General features: G+C 38.7%; 1 protein-coding gene and 1 long non-coding RNA gene across 11 annotated transcripts in view; one reads left to right on the forward strand and one right to left on the reverse strand.

Moving 5' to 3' along the window:
• The window catches only part of cux1a (cut-like homeobox 1a), a 117,678-nt gene that overhangs the window by 16,919 nt on the left and 75,731 nt on the right, over positions 1–25,028 (reverse strand). For 4 of the 9 annotated variants that reach the window (XM_084104274.1, XM_084104266.1, XM_084104268.1 and 1 more), the window contains exons 9-21: positions 17,421–17,469; positions 16,140–16,244; positions 15,119–15,307; positions 13,451–13,509; positions 12,162–12,213; positions 10,993–11,089; positions 8,841–9,569; positions 6,377–6,457; positions 5,132–5,233; positions 4,198–4,284; positions 2,879–3,342; positions 2,024–2,356; positions 1,624–1,783 (exon numbers count right to left, since the gene is read on the reverse strand). In XM_084104274.1, the coding sequence (XP_083960400.1) occupies positions 1,624–1,783; positions 2,024–2,356; positions 2,879–3,342; positions 4,198–4,284; positions 5,132–5,233; positions 6,377–6,457; positions 8,841–9,569; positions 10,993–11,089; positions 12,162–12,213; positions 13,451–13,509; positions 15,119–15,307; positions 16,140–16,244; positions 17,421–17,469 (2,507 nt within the window). The remainder of the gene's footprint in view (positions 1–1,623; positions 1,784–2,023; positions 2,357–2,878; positions 3,343–4,197; positions 4,285–5,131; positions 5,234–6,376; positions 6,458–8,840; positions 9,570–10,992; positions 11,090–12,161; positions 12,214–13,450; positions 13,510–15,118; positions 15,308–16,139; positions 16,245–17,420; positions 17,470–25,028) is intronic. The other 5 variants (XM_084104269.1, XM_084104271.1, XM_084104270.1 and 2 more) reach the window with 3 other exon arrangements.
• LOC311076239 lies at positions 2,220–16,797 on the forward strand. 2 transcript variants are annotated; one of them, XR_014604631.1, is made up of 3 exons: positions 2,220–2,359; positions 2,947–3,364; positions 16,113–16,797. It is a non-coding gene; the product is annotated as an uncharacterized lncRNA (long non-coding RNA). The 2 variants fall into 2 exon arrangements; XR_014604632.1 differs by lacking the exon at positions 2,220–2,359 and adding an exon at positions 6,266–6,492 and having other exon boundaries at positions 3,223–3,364.

Consider the following 25,028-nt stretch of genomic DNA (forward strand, 5'->3'; position numbering starts at 1 on the left):
TTTCCTTGAAATTCAGGTCAACGGAAATATAAAAATTGATGACTACTAATAAACGGCATGACGGCTTTTAAAAAGGCCTTGAACTGCAAAATAACAAGATTTTCACATCCATAAGTATGATAGCTTAGCAAAGTCAGTTTCAGTTATCATTCAGGTCTGTAGCACAAACAATGCGGGAAGAATAACGCACCAAAGTGTGATGCTAAGGGTTTAGGATTTGAACAAGCCCCTAATCATAAGTGCTAATGATTACGTAGCGCTTTGATAATCATCTGAAATCGATCAACAGAATGCTGTTATCCTAGCATTGCACACTAAAAGTGGGTCAACAGTATGATCCTGAATCCATTTAGTCATGAGTTATTTAAATTCTCCCACCGTAGGGCCGAATGAGGTACAGCTGGCTAAACTATTGAAGAAATACACCGAGATTTGGTTTGCCCTCGGTTATTTATTCAAGCCAGGCTAAAACCAGTATTAGTCAAACCATTATAGGAATGCAGCCATTAGCATTTTCAGGAAATAATGTTTTTCTTCTTCTTTTTTTTTTAACTGCTTCTCAGAGTGCCCTGTATTATAAGCCATCCATTTAAGTCAAAATGAAACTTCTAAAATCAAACAAGATATACATCAAGAAAAAAAAGGTGTTTTTTAGTGTCAAAAATTGGCAATCTCAACATGAGAGACCAGGCAGCTTGCTTTTCTTCCTGCGATACTTTCTGAGCTAGATACTGTATTTTAGTAATCTAATTTTAGAGAGTAGAGGATGTGATTGGCGAAAAAGAGATAGGAGGGAGAGTTTTGCATTCTCAAACGCCCATGCCAAATGATAAGAAAGCCGAATGAATGGTGGCTTTGATGACTGCTCAGGATGTGAGTAGTGAAACCAAGAAACCAAAGCCACATCAGAACGAGAAGCTTTCACATCCGTCTTGAGCCACTATGCATGTTTCTTTGTATAGATGAAACTACACTGAGGTCACGCAAGAACTTCCGGGTTCTCTGCTACTACTGATCTGCAGAGCATGAAATACTGCGTGTTAAATTATTATCTAAGTGATATCACCACTTCACAAAATGAGGACAAAATCAGTTTTAACTATTTTCAGAATGTGAAATTTCCAGATGTGTAACACATTCTCGCACGTATGCAACACTTGCGATGCAACACTTCTGAAGCATGAGAAATTTGGCACATAAAATAAATGCATGAAGGATGCATCAATGTGTCAATTTCACTGCTTGACACATTTTACCACAATAAATCATATTTGACATTTATCAGATAAAATAAAAAAATAATAAAAATTAAAGACAAAAATGCAATCAAAAGGATTTTATTTTATTATTTTATTTGATAATATGTTACTAATTTATTACTTTACTTTACTTTACTTTTAATCTATGAACTATCATAAATCAGGACAAAGTTTGACAACTTTTTGGTTATTTTCAGGTAAATCTGAATGAATCTCCAAATTGAAACAGCTCTTTTTTGCGGTGCCTCAAGAACCCGGAAATTTTGCCACAGAGCGTTTGATTGTATTTTCACCTATGATGCTTTGTAGAAAGAGTTCCTCTGTGCACATGAGTGTGTGATTGTAAACAGTGTCTGGATGTTACCTTGTGTCTGTCCGGGCATTGGCATCAGTGCCTGGCCCAGCTCGCCGTTCAGCCATAACTGCATGCGTATAAACGGCTCTCTTCCTTTCTGCGTGAGCTTGCTCCAGTGCTTCGGCCGAGAGAGCATGTCGCTCACGCTCCCCTGAGAGAGGCCCAGCACCTGCAACCCGCACACAAACACACAGGGGATACGGTACATGAGATTCAGAGAAAAACAGCCCTGAAACTAATATGAAGATATTTTATGATGCAATAAGAAGAAAGATGCAGCTGGTATTACAAAGTGATACATTTGCATGGAGTATAAAAAAGAAGCCGACACACAAGCGCTCAAATCATTTCTTAGCGGAACGACGGATGGGTAATCAATGGAAGCGTATCTGATGTGAAATGCACTGACCTTCTCGCCAAAGATCCGCTGGCAGATGCCATTCTTGGCTAGTTTGTCTTTGACTTGCTGTGTGAGATCGACAGTGTCCACTTCCTGGTACATGTAGTACTCGTACTGCTCGGGGGTGAGCGGGGGCACCACGGGTTTGGCGACTTTGGGGAGGGACAGTAAAGGCGAGGAGGAAGGCAGTGGGCTGCTCTGAGGGGTCTCGCTGCCGCTGGGCATCTGCAGACTGAGCTCTGAACTTTGTGAGTACGGGGACTCTGAGCTGGGCCAGTCCTTCCAGTAATCCAGAGAGGAAGCAGGAGCTACGGGCGCGGTGCTGCCCAGCCGAGGGAGCTTCTGGTGGGGGCAAAGAGTAACAGAGTTGGGGTTAGCCATATGAGGGAACTGCATTCTAGTGTGCAAGTACAGTATAATTCTGAGTCTGACTGGAATAATATAAAGTAAATTCAGAACTTATGGATGAAATAATATTCCCTGTATGCAATATAGATGTTTGGGTGGCATAGATAACACACACAGAATTTGACATTAATATTATTTTTTCAGTTTCTATATTCTGCTCTCTAAAGCCTGGTCTGAAATCATGACATTAATCACAAATATTTTATTGTATTAACAGCCATAGCTTTATGTATATTTTCTGATTTACACATTTAATAGTACTCTAATGATGCACATATATATATATATATATATATATATATATATATATATATATATATATATATATATGGATGGATGGACGGACAGACAATAGATAGATAGATAGATAGATAAATAGATAGATGTGTGTGTTTGTGTATTTCTATAATATTTGGCGATATGTGGCATCCAAAAGTTTCTAATAATGCACTATACCTCCTTGCTATCCTCTTGGCTGTGGGCATCTTCGCTAACGGAGGTCTGGCCGGTTCCGCGGCGCTCAGAAAGACCTGTGCTCCACCAGTGTTCCCTCCAAGAACCCCCACCTACACCTCCTCCACTCTCAGAGAGACGTCCGAGCTTGGGCACCCCATCCAGCCCCATATCTGAGACGGCCACCTCACCCATCTCCTTCTTCACCCCACTGTGGAAGTCCAGGAGAGGAGAGGTGGAGGGCTTTTTCAGAGACTGAGCAATTGGGGTGTAGGGTAGAGTGGAGAGCGGGGAGCCCAGGAGCTTTGAGCCCAGCAGCGAGAGATCTGTCGGGGCCATAGAGCTGGCCTTCAATACAGGCTCCAAAGCCACCTGCTGGGCCTCCATCTCCCTCCGAGCCTGCTCAAGGATGGAGCGAATGTTCTCGTCAGAGTTGCTGGAGGAGGACGGAGGCTGAGAATTCTCAACTGCAGGAACAGAAGACAACATGTAAGTGATCACAATCTGTTTTACCAATAAATCACCATATTATTACTCAAAAAACAGCCTACATAAAAATAACTATTCTGGCATTATATACTCTTCCTCGTGTTTTCCTCAAAACCCATATGACTTACTTTCTTCTGTTGAATACAAAAGTAGAAAAATTTAAGAATGTTATGTCAGTGAAAGAATATAGTTACCACAAGCTGTCAAGCTTCAAAAAAGACAAAATAGTTTCATAAAATGAAAACTCATGATACTCTAATGGTGTTTTTATACTCCTATGTTTCTTATTTTTGGATATCAACAGCCCCTGACCATATACTTCTATAGCATGGAAAAGAGTAGAGTTAACATTCAAAAACATCTTCTTTTGTGTTCCACAGAAGAACGAAAGCTATACTGGTTTGGAAAGACATGAGGGTGAATAAATTATGACAGAACTCTCATGTTGGATGAACTACTCATAGGGTGCCAGTAAGAGATTGCTGCCCTATGTTACCCAATAATACTGTAGAATAAATTTGGAGTTTAATGTAAATGTAATATATACTTTATATAAATGCTATAATATTATAGCAAAAGGAACTCTCTGTAAAGAGTTTCAAATAATAAAGTTAAAGACGTCAGTTTTCTGTGAATTAGATCATAAAAGATTTCTCAACATGTGTATACACTGGGTTTTTCATTGATGTATATATATAAAACATACATCGGCCATAAATCTCCATGACTCAGACTGATTTATGACAGTGAGAAGTTAATTGGAAGCAGTAGCGCTCTTGGCGTGGGAGTAAAATCTGGGGGGGGAACTTTCAACAGACAGCACAAAACCTCACCAAGTCTTAGACTGTGTGCATATATTTGGAAATAGCTGCCCGACCCTCTGTGGTAACCTGATCGCCGTTGCCTCTCCCCCACGCCGTCTGCAGTGGCAGGTGGGGAAGAGACAGTTAGTTTAATTCCGTTACACAAGCTTGGACAGGAAAAGGTAAAAGTGGGAATTTTAAACACTCAAAACAGGGAGGATACGACTCAGTATGTTATTGACTGATATAATCATTTGTTTTAGACAGTTCTTGTGTGCAAAAATCTACATTGCAATTACAGTTTTAGCCAACATACATTACTGTTCAAAAGTTGTTTGAAAGGAGTCTCACCAAGGCTGCATTTATCAAAAATACAGTAAAAACAGTAATATTGTAAAATAGTATTACAATTTAAAATGACGGTTTTCTACATCTACGTTTTAATACATTTTTAAATGTAATTTACTCCTCTAATGGGAAATCTGAATTTTCAGTGTCACATGATCCTTCAGAAAACATTCTAATATGCTGATTGGGTGCGCAAGAAACATTATCATCAATGCTTAAAAAAAAGTTGCACTGCTTTATTTTGTTAGAAACCTTAATTTATTTTTAAAACATTCAAAAGAACAGCATTCATTTGAGATAGAAAAAAAAATCTTTTGTAGAATTATAAATGACTATCTTATTACTTCTGAACAATTGAATGCATCCTTGCTTAATAAAAAACACTTACCTACCCTAACCTTTTGAACAGTAGTGTATTTTATTAGTATGACGATGCCACAATTAGTTCTACATCAGAAAACTTACTGGCTCATTTAGAAAAAGTGAATGCAAGAATGATCGTATTCAGGTGACAAAAGTGAGTCCTATCCTGAAGTGACTTAACTGGTTGTGGGTCAATGGAAAACAGGTGTGAATGCCTGAACCCTTGTTTTTCTGATGGCATAAAAAGACTCACCTGCTTTCTGCACTTGTAACTCTCTCTTGGCCTGCTCCAAGATGGACTTGATGGCTTCATCGGAGCCGGTCTCAGGTGTGCGGATCCGCGTGGTGATGTTACCTGTGAAGACACGACAAGGACATGTAGCTGTGCGTGAGACATCATGTGTAACAACATATAGATCAGTTTTGTTCTGAAATGGAGCACAATATAAAACCTGTTAGATTGAAAACAGCAAAAAAAAATATTGCTATGCTCTTTACTATTTCTGCACGGCAAGTTTAAACAGGTGCAAACGCAAGCTTACTTTAACAACAATCTATGCGGTATGCTAAAATAAGGCTGGCACTTTTTTTTTTGTTATGGAAATGCAATCCTGCAACCAAACTCAACGGCACAGAACTAAAAAACCATTAGCAATCGTTTGCTTGTCTATAATACTGTGTGAATCAGCACCTGCACTGCCCCTGGCTACAGCAGCACTTCCGGTGTAAGGACTGAAACCTTTTCCTGTCCTCCACAAGTCCACAGAACAAAGAGTCGGTGAGATTTGGACAAAGTCCATGAGAAACAATGGAGCTTGTATGGAAGTATCATCAGACGGGTCGGCGCAATAATAATAAATATGGAGAGAGAGAGAGGGGGAAAAAGTGGCAGAGGAACTGCCCAATGAGCAGTAGGAAACAGGGCAAGGTCAGAGTCACTGGTGTGTGATGAGAGCAGCTGGACAAGTGTGTGAGGTGGAAGTAATGCTCTCTCGCCCTTTCTCTCTCACGCACACACACACACACATACACACAGGCTAGCCACCCACAGCGCCGCCCTAGGGGAGACTCAACCACCAGTTGTAATGTGGTGGCACTGTGGATCTGCCTGAAGGATTCTGCCACACACACACATATATAAACACACAAGCTGACCACAAAATAACAGGACAGACTTCTCAAGGACCTCCGTGATGGAAAGTTACATTGGTTTAGACTTGATAACACTCACACAAAGTTTTTCCAAAGTTTGAAACTAATCTATGAAGTCAAAGGTGTAGCAGTTATTGTAAACAGCTGTCTTCAGACAGTCGGAACGAGATTTTTTTTTTTATTCCAGTCACACTTCTTCCAGCCCTGTCTGTCTCACTCACTTGTTTTGCAACAGATTCCAGGCCAGAGATTGAGAAGAAACAGACCAGCACAACAAAAACATACAGACAGAGCGGATCTGACACTCCAGAAACTCGTAACACGAGAGGGAAGGCGTGAGACAGACCTGGCCGCGTGGAGCCTTCCGAGCCGGTTCTTCGCTTCGGAACATCCTGAAATACTCTGTTCAGGTTCTGGCCTGGGTTCTCTGTTGGAAAACAAGTGGCGGAAGATAGAAATAAAGTAAGACCAAGCCCTAAACTTCTGCTGTCAGTTGTCCAATCATCTCCAGGGCTCAACAATAAGAATGACCCAAGTATGAGAGATTTTTTTAGGCCTGTTGACGGAAATGTCCCCTGTCCTATCAGTCTAGTGTAGCAGCTTCACTGCATGACGTGCAAATGCGCTGCATTTAGAATTTGAATGCACCTGATTTAGATGTGTCACTATAGTTATTTAGCTATTATTAGCGAAGACAGATTAAGTTTTGATGTATTTGCTAGAATGACTATTATTTGCCAACAAAAGTGTGTGCATAAATCCATAGCTTTCAGAGTTATATTGTAATTTTATCATTTCCAGCACTTACTGCAAATTAAAAACCTAAATTATAATTTTTTCTTTGAAGAAAATATTTTTTATTGTTTAATATTAAATAAATATAAAAATATATGTTATATATTGTTTAATTTAAATACAAATATTATTATATATAGTAGTAGACAGCTTTATATTTGCCACAATTACAATTAAAACATTTAAAAACACCAATAAAAATAGACATTACAAACACAAATAATAAGAATTAATATTTAGAAAAAAATTATTTTGTGAAAAAATGAAGAAAAAAAAACTTTTTTAATTTTATTCTATTAACTATTAAATTCAATTTCAATTTATAAATATAGAAACTATAACTAAAAAATATTTACTTAAAGTTTGGGGTAATAATAATATATTTCTCTAAAAAGGTGGGGGGGGGGGGGGGGGAACTAAATCATTTTCTGAAGCATTTAAAATGTGTTGCAAAAGAATTCTTATTGTTGAGCTCTGATCTTATATAGATGTCAGAATGTCTTCACAGTCAGTTTTGGAAACACTTAGTAATTCTAATCCAAAGTAATACCTTTACATGAACTGATAAGTGTAAATATCCTTTGAATGGTAGTTTGTTAAGCTTAAACACAAATCGACCTAGTCTGACCTCATAGAAAGCCACCTGCACCCTGCAGAACTCACTCGAGTGATTATTTCAACATTAATGTGCTCCTTTAGCCCAGGTCTTTGATGTGAATGAATGGGTTTTAAGGTTTTTACAAAGTTCCTACTCCCATGGGAGACCACAAGCCGACGCTATGGAGGCAGACAGCCAGACCAGACTCCCTTGAAGACGTTCCAAACCGGTGTGCAGACGCACGGGCAGCACAGTCAGCCTTTTTCAGCTCCGGCTCTGTTTCAAAACTACTGCCTCACAGCTAGACTGAACAAACTTAGACTCGGCTCAACACGGCTTCAAAGATTCACAGCCAACTGCCCTCATATGCAAGTACTCTCGCTCACGCTGGGCTCGGCCTTGATTTGTTCACTCTAGCTGTGAAACACAGACTTGAGGCAAAACATAACGCTTGCAAACCTCTCTGAACTTCCTCTTCACCCGTAGGCTGAGACCGAAATGAAAGAAAGGGTAGACTCCTGATGTTTAGCTCTAATCAACAAGCCGCCTGTGCCAACTGAGTACTAATAGCGTTTTCGTCAGAATATAGTATCTAGTCTCTATGCGCTTCATGTAGTTATTTGAAGACTCTCAATTTTGAAGGTTGTGTGCACCATTGCAAAGGGTTAGGGTTAGCCTAAAGCTTATCGAAAGGGAATGATGGAAGCCTGTTTTCACCCAAAATAAAAAATAAAAAAATAAAAAATAAAATTGCGACTTCATACTTCACGATTGTGTCTTTATACATCACGACTGACACATCATACCTTACAAATGTGACTTTTTTTACCTCACAAATGCAACTTTATACCTCGCACCTTTTTACCTCACAAATGAACTTTTGACTCATAATTGCGACTTTTATTTATATAATTAAAAAAAATAATAATTATACCTCACAATTGTGACTATAATAGCTCATAAATACGAATTCACACCTCAAAAACATTACAAACATCTCACAAATGCAACCTTATATGTGTCAATTGCCACCTCATCTCACAAATTTTAGTTATCAAAGTGTTAATTTGGTTCTTATTTAAAATTTTATCTCACAATTACCCAATCCAAATTTTTGGAGGCAGAAACAAGCTTCAATAAGGGGTAGTACATCTGGATCACAGCAAAGCACTGCCCTCTCGTTATTGCACATATTTGACTATTTAACGCATCCGATTTGACTCTTTAAAGGAATATGTGCTCTGTGAGAATGCTAACATTAGTGTGCCCATGTTGAAGTTGCTTATATATGAGAGAAATTTATCATGCTGTTACAGAGCACATTTTAATCGCATGCATAATGTTTGAAAATAAACGCGAGTTGGGAGATCATCTGAGATAACAAGGTTATGTCTTTTCCTCAAGCTCTGTTACTGACCTCTCTGCCTGCCCTGGATGCTCCTCAGCGCCAGGATGTTCTGCTCATCAGACAGGAAGTGCTTCATCTTGTGAAACGGCTCTTTGCCACGGATGGTTAACTTGCTCCAGGGTTTGGGCCGGGCCAGAATCTCACTGACAGAGCCTTGGGACAGACCCAGAACATAATGGCCGAACACACGCTGACCGATGTTGTGTTTGATCAGCTGCTCCTTGACCTGTCGGGCGATCTCAGCCGTGTCCATTTCCTCCCCTTCCGACGTGCTACCCGCGCCCTCCGACTGGCTGGGGGAGGGCGCCATGCCGTTAACCTCCGGGCTGCCCGCTGACTGAGGGGGTAGGGGGCTGGAGAGAGAATTGGTTGTAGCGTAATGGGGTGGCCCGAACAGAACAGAACTTGGAGAAGGGTCCTGGAGGGCTTTGGTGTAGATGGTTTGCATGAGCTGCCTCTGAAGAAGAGAGTTGAGTGCCATTTTGCCAGCCAGTGGGGGGAACGTGGCGCCCACGCTGGCCATGCCGGGGGTAAAGAAGTCTGGCCCGATGCCCGTGGGGGAAAAAGGGTGGGTACCGTTGGCACTGGCAGCAGATTCGGAGGTAGCGGTGCCCGTCCTCATCAAAAGCTGAGGGGAGGGAGGAGGAGGAGACCCCTGGAGTGTGGTAGGGACCGGAGTGGCAGGAAGACGCTGAGGGTTTTCCACTGTAGTTTCATTACTTTTCCGCCCCAATGCACCTGTAAAACAAACCGATGGGTGACGAGGAAAATCATGGCTACTGATTTAGACTGATACTAAATATATTTAAGAGATAAATGTAGAGTAAAATCCTGGCAGGATGATTTTGTATCATCCTGAAGGGGTTTATTTTGGGAGACTGGCCAACTGACAGTACATTCACTCATTACATGGCTACTTAATGAATTAAGAAATATTAAAATATTGAGTAAAGTTGAGTAAAGAAAGAGTACATTCCAAAGACATAACTCGCCAAAGGAAATCGGCTAACTGGAACAAGTTTAGCCATCATTATACAAAAAAATATGACTACACAATGCCATCTGACCAATCACAATCAAGTATTCCAGAGAGATGTGAAATAGGACTATTACCCCAATGATGACTGTCCATAAAGAACATTTTATTAGCGTAGTTCTAGTCTTTTAGCCACTTTATACTGAAATGGGAAAGGAGGTCATCTAAGCAGGAATGGGACTGGAACGTATAGGAGGCCAGATTCAAACCACAGCCGTATCTGTTTGTGTATGTGCGCGCATGTGCCACAGGCTGACGTTTAACACTGATCTCCTCTGAGGTCTGTAGACTAGCAGGCATGTCCAGAGATATCAGGCCAGGCAACTGTGCGTGGGCTACCTGCTCATGCTGTGGGGACTGTTCACTGCAAGGGATTGTGGGTGTCAGTACGGTTATCCTTTTTGCCATGACAAAACACCTCTGCTGTGTGCGCTTCCATAACAATACCATCACTTTATACAACGGTGGCAAAATCAATATCCAGTGCAATAGAATTCTGTTGGTTGTCAGAGACAGATACATGCTACGATCACAGATGATTCTCTGTCATTGCCGTCAGCAGCGAATGCCAGGTTTAAAAATGCAAAATTTGTGATATAAAGTCACATTTAAAACGCAAATTAAATGTATGATCTCCATGGGGTGTCCAGAGGTGTTCTGTAATGACATTTTCAACCTCACACATTCAGAGCGCAGTCGAAAGGGCAGGAAAAGGGAAATAAGGCCTAATTATCACATTGGTCTCCGCTAGCCGTTCAGGATTTATGCAAGCCCCAGGTGACCTGATCTCCTACATACCAAATCCTAATATGTTGCTGCCTCTAGAAAAGGGTGAACTGACCTTCACAACACGGGTGCCTCCAAACCTAACTCGTCACTATCAGTATGATCTGTTACGATATTTATTCATTTTTTTCTTGGGGCCAAATAAAATCATTCAGCTCAAGTTCTGAAAGTTTTTTTTTAGGTCATGTTGCACATCCTACTGGATTTTAGGTGAAGTTAGGTTTGGAAAAAAGAAATCAATAAAGTCACCAAAGTTGCTGTGTATAAACTGCAGCTTTGTAATTTCCCAGTAACTGGAAGTTAATGTTCCTCAGAAGAGGCTGGACACTGGAAACTCACCACTGAAGTCACTGTTGGCCAGTCGTTTCAATGCGCTCTCTGAGAGCTGGCTATGGTCTTTCCCTGTCAGCAACATCTCCAAAGGCTTGGACGAGTCCTAAAATGAAGGATAGATGAGGGAGAGAAAAAAAAACACAGGAAGGAAGGAAACAGAAAAGAGGGGGGAAAGGAAGTGAGGAAGGAAGTAAAAAGGCAGAAGGCAATTGAATGAACAAAAACAAAAGGAAAGTTATGGAAAGGGAAGTAAGGAAGAAAGAAAACAAACAAATGTAAAGTTTTAGGAAGGAAGGAAGGAAGGAAGGAAACAGACAGGAAGGAAAAGAAAGGAAGAAGTTAATTGAAGGAACAAAAACAAAAGGAAAGTTATAGAAAGGGAAGTAAGGAAGAAAGAAAACAAACAAATGTAAAGTTTTAGGAAGGAAGGAAGGAAGGAAGGAAGGAAGGAAGGAAGGAAGGAAGGAAGGAAGGAAGGAAGGAAACAGACAAGAAGGAAAAGAAAGGAAGAAGTTAATTGAAGGAACAAAAACAAAAGGAAAGTTATAGAAAGGGAAGTAAGAAAGAAAGAAAAACAAATGTACAGTTTTAGAAAGGAAGGAAAGAAGGAAGAAGGGAAATTAAGGCATAAACAAGGAAAGGTATGGGAAGGAAGGAAGGAAGGAAGGAAGGAAGGAAGGAAGGAAGGAAGGAAGGAAGGAAGGAAGGAAGGAAGGAAGGAAGGAAGGAAGAAGAGAAATGAAGGATGAAAGAAACAAAAGCAAAGTTATGGAAAGGAAAGAAAGGAAATAAATAAATGGGGGAAGAAAATTTAAAAAGTGAGGAAATGAAAGGAAGGAAGTGATGAATGAAGGAAGGGAACAGAAAGGAAGGAAAAGAAAGGAAATGAGGAATGAAGGGAGAAAGAATAAAAAGGAAGGAAAGAATGAAACATTAAGAAAACAACTGGAAAAAATCTCAGATATCAGCTCTTTCACATGAATTTAGAGGGAAAAAATTAATACATGCATCTTCTTTTTTTATTATAAATGAACAAGTAAACATTTATGACGTGATATTCAGAATTTAAAAAGCATCAACGCCAATAAAACATGCTGCCTTTCACAATTATAATGCATTTAAAGGACAAATCAATACAAATCAACTTTATTCTTTCTAACGACATGACGTCTTACCTGTGCTGAAGAGTGATGATCTGATGAGTTGTGCTCGATTGATTTCAGGGTGCTGGTGAGAGTAAAAAAATAAAATAAATAAAAAAGTGTACGTATTAAAATAATGGTCCAACAAGCATAAAATATGCCATCGCTTTCCGTTTCAGGTCAAGAACTGAACGCTTAATAGGCGTTGGCTCAGCGTTCGTGATTCGAAAATTTCTGTGACACGTACAATCACGTTACCCAAATTAACCTGTGTGCCTAGCTGCACTCTACCCAGCGCTGATCTGTTATCTATGGATTAAACCGGGCCATTTTCAAAAGCCTTTTGGGTGAAAACACTCATTATATCACGGTGGAATGTGTCTCGAGTAGACAACAAGCTATCAATATACATTCAGCAAAGCGGCTTTTTAGGCCGATCATCAGACAAGCACAGATCTTAACAACACCCTCTATTCATGGATTACTTGCTTTATAAGTCCCAATTGGGAATATTACGCCTAAAATCGAGTTACGCAACGGACAGCCAGACATCTCCCGAAGCCTCCCAACACACACACCGACAGCACAGACGAGCGGCCGAGCCAAAAACACACACATCACTCAATTAGGTTATCGCCGATGCAAACTACGTTAGCCTCCTCATTACAGCTGTGGCTAGAGATGAAACGCAGAAATCCCTCAGTCCTGTGCAGAAACCACTCCGACAACAAAGCGTGCTTAATCTGCTTTTCTCAAAAATAAGACCCAATACTCCTCGCATACCTAAGGTTCTTTGAATTTATTAAACCGAATGGAGATTACCGCAGAGTAAAATTCCTTCTGGTAAAATATGGGAATAAAAGATCCGTGCGCAGACGGAGTTTGGCGGTCTCTGCGGTTCATATCTCAGCTTGGCTGTACTACATCAGATCAAATTCAGTACGTCTGACTGTAAAGTTCAAGACCACCAGGTAATGAGAACTCATAGTTCGAGCCCTGCAGCGAGAAAGGACGGGGAAGATACATGCATAATGGAGCGGCAGATAAAGGTTAAGAATGGTCTGAGGGTCTTAAATTATAAAGGTGGATACAACATGACCAGTTCAGGTCACTGCAAACAAAACCTTTGCTTATTTAGACCTACGATACAGATACAGATACAGTCAGTTCATGGTATTACGTACTTGGATATCACGTTAAGGTTGATGCAACATCAGCGTTAAAATGATGTTAATGATGCTAAAATATTCACACATATGAGAAGGAAAAGGCTAAAGCATCAGGATTATTTGTGCTGACAGAATTAGTGCTTTAAAACTCACCCGAGTTCTCGTTTGATCTCCTCGTAGTCTGACTGCTCTTGAAGCTTTTCTTCGAGATGCTGGGGAGGGGAAAAGGCAGATATACTTATTTATAAGCAAAATTGTAATGTGAATCAGTGTATGAACTGTATTATACACTGAAAATTCACAATATTCACTTTAGAGAGGCACTTTAAATGAATATTCCAATGAAAATTCGGTCAATGTACTCTGTCTTTTTGGAGATTGATAGACATGGTCATAATGAGCTTAAAGAGCTAACAGCATACGAGTTTGGGATAGGTAAGTAATGGCAGATTTTTTGTGTGCAATATCCCTTTAAGGGGCTCAAAATACATAGAATTTAAAAAGAAACAAACCATGAAACATGTCTTTCCCATTAAAAAAATATATATATTATTAATGTGATAAAATTACAAATAAATTCAATTAAAAATGAAATTGAAACCAGAATATTTTTGTTCATATACAACACCGTTCATAAGTTTGGGGTTAGTAAGACTTAATATTTGTAATATTTTAATTCAGCAAGGATGCGTTAAATTGATCAAAAGTGATAGCAATACTTATAATCTGACAAAATATTTCTTTCAAATGCAGTTTTTTAAATAAAAATGTATTCAGCTCAGGAATAAATTATATTTTAAAATATATTTAAAAAAACTGTTACTTTAAATTGCAATAATATTTCACAGTATTACTGCTTTACTGTATTTTTTATGAAATAAATTGCTTTTGGTGACCAACTCCAAACTTTTGACTTCTGTGTGTATACACAGTATATAACTGAAACACACAGGCAAGTCACTCTGGATAAGAGTTTTGTATAGATATTTTTTGGTAATTCTCCATTCTCATATATTTCAAACTTTGAGTAAATATTGTGAAATTAAGTGTACAAATTTAGCTATTTTGTGTACATTTATTTGTATTGTGTATTTGCTATCTTTAAATTGTTATATACTTCGGCTTTATATCAGCCGTTCTGCTTTCTAGATATCGGCCATTAAAAAAAAAAAAAACATTTAGCTCGACCACTATTCTGTACGTGCGTCGAGAATGTGTATGCGCTCATGAATATGCACATGCTCAGATTCTTCAGTAGAACTTGAGTCTGCTCCAGGCAGGGCAGATCAGAGCAGTCTCTCCGTGTGAGGCTCAGCGAAGGCTTCGTCTCAGCTCAGTCTCCTGCCATCCAACCAGCTGTCATTCAAACTCTAAACATTCACTACATGGGTCACATGGCTCGTGTGAGCCGCTGCAACATTTACAGGCCTGTCCTGCAGCCGACTGCTGCCACGAGCAGGACCATTCGCTTCATCCACCATGAAATGTCGAGTTGAAACAGCCCGTGTCTGGAGTCCAGTGTTAATGTGACTTTAGATGGACCGCTGCTCCATAATGAACCACCAGGCTCATTCACTTGTCCTTGTTAAAGCTGTCAGCTAACTAAAGAGAGGAGCTTCTTCATTTATGCTTATGTATTAATGTAGAAGGCTGTGAGGTACAGCGATTTTACCACAGTTAGGGAGTGCAATGCAGGAATTTTTATCTGGCACTAACACTCTAAACACAAGATCAGAGTGTTCAATACTGGCTGGAGGGCACAAATTATGCCCTACTTGATATATTACCTATATTTTTTATTAATATGCTTCAGCGACTGACCTTTAGTACGGCCTCTTTGGAGCTCAGCTGCTGCTCAAGCTGACTGATCTGATTGGTGGAGGTCTCGCTGAGCTGGGCCAGACTGGCCTGGAGTCTTTGAACATCCTCGGCCAAACGCTCCACCTCCCTCTCCTTAGCACCCAACTCTGCCTCCAGACTGGTGCAAGATAGCGCCTCCAGAGACTTGTCCTGTACACAACAAATACACACATTTTAAAATGCTGCATTGACAACGTAAACGGTAACACTTCCTGTGCGTTTTCCAAGCAGTGCAATGTGAATTGCTATTCTGTATAAAATGTGATATATAATTAAACTTGCCTTGTCAAGCATGTAGATACTGTGTAAAGCATTATGAAGGTATTTTAAATGCACTATAATGTACATTGCAAATGTTTCATAAATAATTATAACCATAATTAAAATATAACAGTATTATATTACTTATGATTAATTATGTTTATATATTTCATGCTGTAAACATTCATTCATTATTTTTTCATAATTTATGTTCTAACTATAAATAAATGAACATTAAAATGTAAATAATAATTATACAGTAGTCAACATTTTAAGTGGATCAAATAAAATGTGTGTGTTTACATACACATACATAAAAATGAAAAAAATACATCATACATTAAAAAATTATACTGGCTACACTTATTTACAATGGCATTGTGAATGCATAATACATTAGGAATATCAGGTATTACATTACAAATATTTTTTTACAATTAATCGATTCAATCTTCTTTGAAAACACTAATTGATTAATCAATCTTTTTATAATAATATTAATACGAACAATTACAGTATCAATCAAATTAATTCATCAAGTTATAATATTTACAATTATTTACAACAACATTGTGAATGCTAATGCACTGGGAATATCTTCATAATGCATTGAATTATTATAGGCTTCATGGAAAGTGTTCCCACATTACCATTCCCTCCTTTATTCTCCCTCTTTCTGCCCCTCTCTCTACAGTACAGGCATGCAGAGAATCACTCTTACCATTTCCGGTGTTTTCTCGATCTGATTGGATGGTTGCAGTGTCTTGCCAGCTGAAGCGAGCTGCTCCCTCAGACTCACAGCATCCCTCTCTGCCGCCTCGGCCCTCTGTGGGCCACAAACAGATCAAATGGGTGAAAAATTGCCATGGTTGAGGATTCATAACCATTATATCAACCGTTGTTTATGAATTGTGAAGACTGGGAGCTAAAAGATCACAGGCCTGTTTTTATATGGCTGGGCTGAAAAATGTTAACTGAACTCACATGGGTCCTACTTGGCTGAGTGCTCTAGTATTCAAGCTAAAGTGTGTCAAGGTATGTACGGTTGGTTGATTCACAGAATATGCAAATCAATTTTAAATAAAGATTGTGGTGTTAATTCATTTGTTGCCCTAGAATGGATCCCTGACCTAAAGACAAATGTCTGGATTCATGATGAGACTTAAAAAAATAATAATTATATATTGTAAAAGCTGCTTAAAGCATTCAACCTTTAGCTGCACCAAATCCAACACCACCATCTTTATGCATTTATGGTAATGACAAGCTAAATTATGCAAATTTATTCTAAACGTCTACGTAACAAGTCTTACCAAATGTTCTTTTTTCTGTTGATTGGAATAATAATGCTAATGAAAACAATGATTATAAACTTTTTACTCGGGTGTTTGTTTATTGCTTGCCCTACATTTTCAAAAAGATAAAAGTTTATCATTTTTAGATAAGCAAACAGATTTTACAGTTTACAAAAAGAAACATTCAGAAAATTTTACTTTTGAGTACTTTAGCAAGAAATAAGTCTAGACGAAATCAATTAATATTACTACAGAATACAAAATAAAACATTCCTACAGATCTTCTTTCCCAAACATATAAGGTCAGAAAAACAATAGACTTATGATAAAACAGAATCCCCAGAAATAATAATAAAAAATAAAAAAAAACATAAAAAAGGCAAGAGATTCTTTATATTGCATCACATAAAAGATCTGATATTCATTTAGATTTAGCCGTTGGGGCTCACAGCTCAAAAAAGTGAAGGGAATGATGGATTTCTTCCAAAAGGAAAGCAGATGGAGGGAATTAGCATGTAGAACTTGGATATATGTGACTCCAATAAAGTTGTGTGCTAATAAAATAAATTTGCAAACTAGCACGGCAACTTCTGTACAGTCCATTAGACTGGAGGTATTAATAAAAACCTAAACAAGCTGTTACTGTGTTTTAGATTTGCATACAATAGAAATACGAGTCACTTTTCCATGAGGAATATGGCCTTTACCTGATTGGCTCTTTCCAAATCTGTCATCACCGCTTCAATCTCATTGGCCCTGAAAAATGAAAGCGCACATTACTTACGCAGGCAGGAGGGAAATGGTAGCGCAGATTTGTTGCAGTAAAACACAGTGATGCAACATATCGCAATGCAATAAAATGGGTCATGTAAAGAATGGACCAGGTGGAACAGAAGACCTCACATCAACATAAAATGGGTAATCAGCATCTTGCCTCACTTCTGAGACGCTTGCGTGTGTGCGTATGCAATTATGAGCGGCTAGATGTGTTTGTGAGGGCATTCATCATGAAAACATCTGGATATGTGTGTGTTGTTGTATTAAGATCAGCCATTTCAGTTGGACTTCCATAACCCCGTCATGCATGTGAACACTTGCACACTCACCCGTATGCACACTGACAAACACACACATACACACTACAGCGCGCACGCAGGGCCATTAAGCCCTCTCGATTTCACAGTAATCCGCTGGACTGTGAGCTGTGTAGCCCAGCAGTGGGTTCACGGCTCAGCCACATGGACAAGCCCAGGTTAAAACAGAGGGATTACACTAATATAGGCCTCAGACTCCTTTTAATGCACACTAATCTGATATAATATTCTCAATTCTGCTAGCGCACGGCTCAGCCCAGCAAATGGCATGGCTTAGGTGTGTAAACACAACTGCTTTCAATAAAGGTTAACAGTACTTTATGTACCCATTAAACATTCATCTCAAATGAGTGTAGTTTTGTCACTCAAAAACAGCTTTCAAACACTGATCCTTCTGTCTGGAAAAATTACAAAAGTCTTCCCATTGCTAACTCTTCTGGTAAATGAACTGTTATTAATATGAGAATGGAGAAAAGGGGACAGAAGTGATTGGGAATACAAGTTTCTTGAAAACACTGTGATCCAAATCCATAGTCAAGGCTGTATTAAGGTTTAGCTGGTTAGCATGCCTGTTGCTAAATGTAATTACATTAAAAAGTGCCTTTCTTTATTGATGACAATTTGTTGCCAGTATATTCTGAATAAATAACCTTTTGCATATAACATGTACTTTCAAATGTTTCATTATCTTTCAGATGGTTTCCCACTGCATACTTAACATTTACAGCTCAGATGTGCTAACCGCTAGGCTACAGCTTCAACAAATCTGTTTTTGTTTAATTTTGTACCACTATCTTAACCAAATTCAAAGCATTCACACGTGATAACGTGTTGTAACGTGTGCCAACAGAACAGCTAGACTACAGCTTTTTTTTTTTTTTTGATTTTGTAACAACTCTTACCAAACTCAAAGCGTTTTGCACAACATAATGTGTTGTAGTCTAGCAATGTACGAAGCGCAGCTCGTACAAATCAAGCAGCTTTCTGTTGGTCAACACAGTGAATCTGCATGACCAACTTGAACCCATTGCGAAATCTGTGAGAGGAATTCTTGCACCTTACGCGAAATTCCAGATCAAGTGGATTCCTACTGAAATAATTGGATTTTGCTTGCGAAAATTTGCTAAACAATGGTAAATGTGACAGCACCTTTATGCTAGTACTCCTATGTAGCTGTTTTTGTTTGATATTTACATTTAATCATTTATATATTTATATTGTTTGCCACATAACCAAACTCAAAGCATTTTTGTTTAATTTTGTGACACAATATTTAACATCTCACACGTTTACACAATCTCAAAATGATCACACACAATATTGTGTTGTAGCATGTGTGCTAACTGCTAGGCTACTACTCAATGTAGCAGTTTCTGTTTGATTTTGTACCATTATCTCTACCAAACTCAAAGTGTTTACACTTGAAGCAGCAAAGCTGATGCTTGAAGCCAGATCTGAAACAGACAAAGTATTCAACCAACACATTATCTTTCATCAAGTGAAACTTGTTATCCCACATACTGAGCTCTTAATTTGATAAAAGCACTTGCATTATTTCTGTCACCCACTGTACTCTCCTCTCGAACGGTTCTCCCATTGACATTTCTGACCATGTGACTGCAAACTGAGAGGAGTCAAGCACAGCTGAAATTAATTCAACAGCCAAGCTTAATTAGAGGCGATTTGGTTTAATGATTCAGATGAGCTTAACTCAGCTTTGTGCGCACTTTTAAGCGCGTGACTCCGGCGTCTCATGGATGATGCAGCGTTGGAGTTTCATTGTGGCTGAAAGTGAAGAGCGCTGTGAAAATACTATGTTTCAAATTGTTATTGAAACATAATTATTCACTCCAATTATGATGGCTCTCTAACGTCAATGTGAAACCCTATTCACAACCCATTTTATTTCTGTAATGTGACATTTCTGAGTGAAACAGGATATTTAACAAGAAAAAAAAAAGGTAGGACGAGACTTGAGGTTATCCAAAGGGAATTAATTGGACTGTGAAAAATGGGTGTTACACAACAGAATGGAGCTAAAAACAATGCCTAAAAAGCTATTAAAATAACCTGTGATTTATTATTTAGAATAATGTGCACAGATGAATTGTTCACAAATATGCTCACTTTGACTTCAAAAATGAAAATATTCAATATAACGTAGTTAATAATTACAGTAAAATATATATTAAGCTAGTTTTTTTTTTCCTCTGAGCTTTACCAAACCCAAAGAGTTAAATATAAATCATTAAATAAATGTTAGATCAGCATAGATTTGGGAATTATGGAATATAATACTCCTTTAAACCTAACGACTGCAGATCAGAGGTTTATTTTATGCATTAACAGTGTCATGATCTCGTCATGGCACAGAATACAAAAAATACAATCCCTCTTAAATACAGTGTAAAGAGGCACTCATTCTTTCTCTCGCTCACACACACACTATTGCAAACCTACATAACCTAATCTCTACTCATTTTTGCTCTCGTCAGCTCGTGTTCACTCCCTCCTTTATGGGCCCCACTGTAAAAACACATTAAATGATGACCTTAAAGGGGCCATATTCGACACTTTCGCAGTATTTCTTTTCCCTGAATCCACTTGTGTTAGTCAAGGTTTCTTGCACTGAAAACAATCTTAATTTAGTGTTACGCCCTCTCTCTGACCCTTATATTTAAACAGGCTGTTTTCGCTACTGTATCTTCAAGAATTATACATGCAAATTAGACCTGTTGCGATTGGCGGATTTCTGTGTTCTAATGTAGTTCACAAATCTGCAACTTTGTAAAATGTTTCTAGATGTTTCAAGTGGACTAAGGAAGTGTATCAGCATTGTACACTGAACTTTTATTTCAAAAGTCCAAAAAACAAAAAAAACAACAGTTTTTCATGATATGTCCCCTTTAAAGATGAAAAGATAAGGACGAGAACTGCGTAAGACAAGCTCCCATCGGAGCTCAGCCTTCAAAAACGGCATGTTCTTCTTCACCTCGGACCGGGGGCCAAAGGTTATCTGCGAGATAATTTATTGGGATTATTTCATCTACATATGAACACGCAACAATGTGGGAAAGTCCAAAGAAAAAACACTGTGAACGTAATCCAGGAACATATAAACATGACTTCTTTTGTTATTCTACGAGCTACCGCTGATGAATAGAGCGTATTAAACACTTACTGCTTTTGATTATTGTGTTTGGTCGTCACGGGCCTGATAAATTATGAGAACCAGCTGCTTTGATTCTGACCTTTTCCATCCAGCATGGCTGTCAGAAAGGGGAGGTTAACTCGGCGCTCGGGCGAAGCTAGCGAGAGAGAGGTCCAGGTTACATGCATCCTCTGGCTGTAATTCAACTCTTTCAGGCGATTCTCTCTCTCTTTCTCTCCCGTCTTGCTCGAACTCACTCTCGCTCGCTCTCTCCCCAGTGTCTTTGTTTCTGCTGCGGCTCAAATCCCCCTGGGCTGGTACGACATTTCACAGATTTAGCCCATTAGATTTCCATTTTGCTCTCTTTCTCCATTTGGCCCCTATCTTATGGAGCCAGTGTGGGCTTTATCCTGCTGGGTTTTTATTTTTTGTCCTCCCATCCTCTCTTAACCTTTTGAAGGCTAGGGTAGTAAGAAAACCCTCGGGGTTTGATTTTTTTTCTCCTCTTGTTGAGTGTCTGACCTCCAGGAGATAAAAAAGCTCGTTCTCAGAAGTGTCATTCCTCACCTAACTCTCAAAACAACAAACATCAACGACCCAATTTTTTTCTTGACAGCAATCACACAGGTGTATAATCATCTCCAAAGGAGTTTTCAAGAGTTTTGTTTTGGAGTAAATTAACTACTAATGTTGTTATTCAAATTCAACCGAGTTATTCAACCTCACCAATAGCTAGATTTTTACATTTTCTGAAGGAAATATGAGGCGTTTTAAAATATCACAACCCCAAATCTCCATATTATTCTGATCCATAGATACTGGTCTGCTACCTCTTTCTATGGGATATTTTTTTTTACCACCAGATGAGAATCGCAAAGTTTGGGCTTTCAGAAAAGCAATAGTCCTCTACAAGTTGCTTGATTTGAGGTATCATTTGTGTTTATAGCAATGTTACCAATGATTAATATTAAGGTTTAATACTAGGTTTGTGGCTCAGAAAACATTTAACCATAAGTAAAGTGTGAAAATGTTGACTATGCATAAGACACATTCCTTAATATAAAAATACTGAGTTACATACAAAAACGCTGCGTATCAAATAGTTAAAATGTCAAGTATAATACACAAACATTTGAATCTTTGAAAAAAATGAAGAAAAAGAGTGGCTGCAAGGGTAGTTACCTACTGGCCCAAGTAAAAAAAACCAAAAAAACAACTCAAATCTCTATGATATTCTGATCTACAAATATTGTTTTATATATTTTAATAGTTTTATCCACCTTCAGATGAAAAACACAAGTTTTATTGCTGAAAAAAGTAATAGAACTGCATGATTTGAGGTATAATTTGTATTTCTATTACAAATGGTACTAGTAGAATTACTCAACAGTGTTTAATGCTTAAGGTCTGTGGTTTAGAAAACCCCATAACCATAAGTTTGAGCAATAGTGCTAAGTCAAATTAGCTTAGCTAATCATGCTAGTTTATACTAGTGTACAGGGCTCTATTTGAAAAAAGCTGGATTGTTGTACAATACATCTGCACAATACGGTGGAAATATCAGGGAACAATGTAAGAGCTTCTGGTAAGGCGAAATGTCTTGCTTGACACAGATGAAATGTTTTCTTTGCACTCAGCCAGCGAGCGTAGATCTGTGCAGATAAATCAGGTGGGTAGGATGAGGTCCTTTGTGCTCCCCGCAGTAATTCAAAACCTGCCAGACTGATGGGAGTACAGACAAATGGATCAGACAGAGCAAAAATCCACCCTCTGAAATGTCACACAACCAACAGCACAGCAGAGACCCTGTCAAGCAAAACACGCTGGATGCAGAGACGAAAAAGGCTGAGAGGTGCGAACAGGCCTGACGTTGCTCTTCTGCCTGGATTTGAAGGGAATCAAACTGCGCTGTTAATCCGAGTCAGTGCATGTAACATCACAGGATGCACAGACAAAAGGATCTGAAGGTGTGTTCACAGGCGAACACGCACACTTGCGGTCGCGGCGAGCCCGTGGGGACTGTCATGTCACCAGGAGCCGATGAAATTCGTGTGCACAGCTCTTGCATGCCAGAACACTGACTGCACCAGCTCACTGGCCCAGTGCACTTCTCCACGGTTTACATCTCACACACATATACGCAGAGCCCACATAAACCACAAACAGAAATTCACTCCGTCTCTCTCCATTTCTCTCTCTTTTTAACACATGCACACATCTCCACCTAGGCACACACTCGCGATCCAACATCCGCACAAACACACACACAATTCCACAGGCCTCACACACGGCTGCTATTTCTGTAAGCTAAAATCTACTGCCCATTTGTCTCGTAAAGGACACACTGCAAAACCCAACCTGCCACTTTCAGCGCAGGAGAAACAACTTTAATTGCATGTTGTTTCTTTCCAATTCAGTCAGGGAAAACCAGAGAGAGTTTAACCACGCTGGGAACAAGCACAACAGGCCACACAGCATGACAGACTCAACCCTGAGCCTTGCGATTGCTAAAACTGCCCGAGGTAATAAACATTACGTATTTTTCCACTTTGATTACTACAAAAACATGTGTTAACTATGTGTTGAAAGTGTTAACTATGCTTATGATAAATTGCTACATATGAAAATATACATAAACGTTAGATATCTAAATGTTGAGGTGCATCTGAATATGTTAAGTCAAATACGAAAAACATTCAGCACAAATACATTGGAGTTAAATGTGAAAATGTTGAATTAATATAAAAATATATGAATGTACAAATATAATTATATAATATATATAATATAGCTATATAATAATATAATATAATATAACTATATAATATAATAACAAAAAAATGGTTAAGTAGGAATGTCGAGTTAAATATTTCGTTAAATACTTAAAAAGACTTTCTTCTTTCAGCCAAACACAATAGGAGTTTTATTAAAAAATATCCTTGGGTGGCTTGAGGGTGAGTAAATTATGGGACAATTTTCATTTTTGGGTGAACAATTTAGTTAAATGGTTAAATAAAAATAGGTCGAGTTAAATACATAAAAAAATACTTAATTTAAATTTTAAAATTTTAAAATGTTAGTTTAAATGAGAAAATACGGAAACATAAAGTTAAAAAAAAAACTGAGATAAGTCTAGCTAAATATGATTGTTGAATTCAATATTAAATCCAAATAATTTGAGGACATTAAGTAAAAAATTATGAGTTAAACACGACAACAACATTACAAATAAAATATTTTAAATACAAAAATATTCAATTAAATTAAATACAAATAAGTGGAGTAAAATGTGAACACAATAAGTTAAAAATTGATATATACGTTAAATACGAACTATATACGTTAAATATGAACAAGGTACGTTGTTTATAATTTTTTCATCTCAGCACTGGCGTGTGTTTGCGTGGGCATGCATGGGCTGATGCCCGTGTCTGTGCCAGCTGTAGTTACTGTAACTGGCAGGACGTTAATGAGGAGGTCCTGAGGAGGGATGAGAGGAGAGTCTGGGCTGGAAAAGAAAAAGAACCGGATTAAAATTTCAGCACAACACAGAGCCCTAAGAGAGAGAGAGCGAGAGAGAGAAAGAACAAGATAGATGGCTGGGACGACAGACACCTCGCGGGCCTGTGAGAAAGGCGGACATTCCACCGTGAACACGTCTGGGAGGGGAGGGATAGTGGGGGAGGGCGTTGGGGGAGGGGAAAAGAGAGAGAAAAAGGGAGAGAGAGGTCGCATACAAACAGTGAAGCGAATTGAAGCATTCCATTATTACGCTCGACTGAACCCTGCTCCTCTTTTCACCCTGAACCCAAGACACACACACACACACACGCCACCAAATACACACTCTCTTTGCAGCTGATACCATCCTTCCTTCAGAATGAACTAAAAAAGAAAAAGAGGAAGGGGAGGGTGAGACGACAGGAAGGAATATGAGAGACAAAAATAGGAATGATGTTACTGGACTGACTAGTTCAAGAAAAATTGCATGTTAAAAGGGTGAAAACTGGATTAAAAAAGTAGTAACTCTTCTATCCATCAAAAAACATGTCAGGTTGAGATTTCAATGA

This window comes from Abramis brama (genome assembly GCF_963993115.1).
Source record: "Abramis brama genome assembly, chromosome: 25".
Taxonomy (NCBI): domain Eukaryota; kingdom Metazoa; phylum Chordata; class Actinopteri; order Cypriniformes; family Leuciscidae; genus Abramis; species Abramis brama.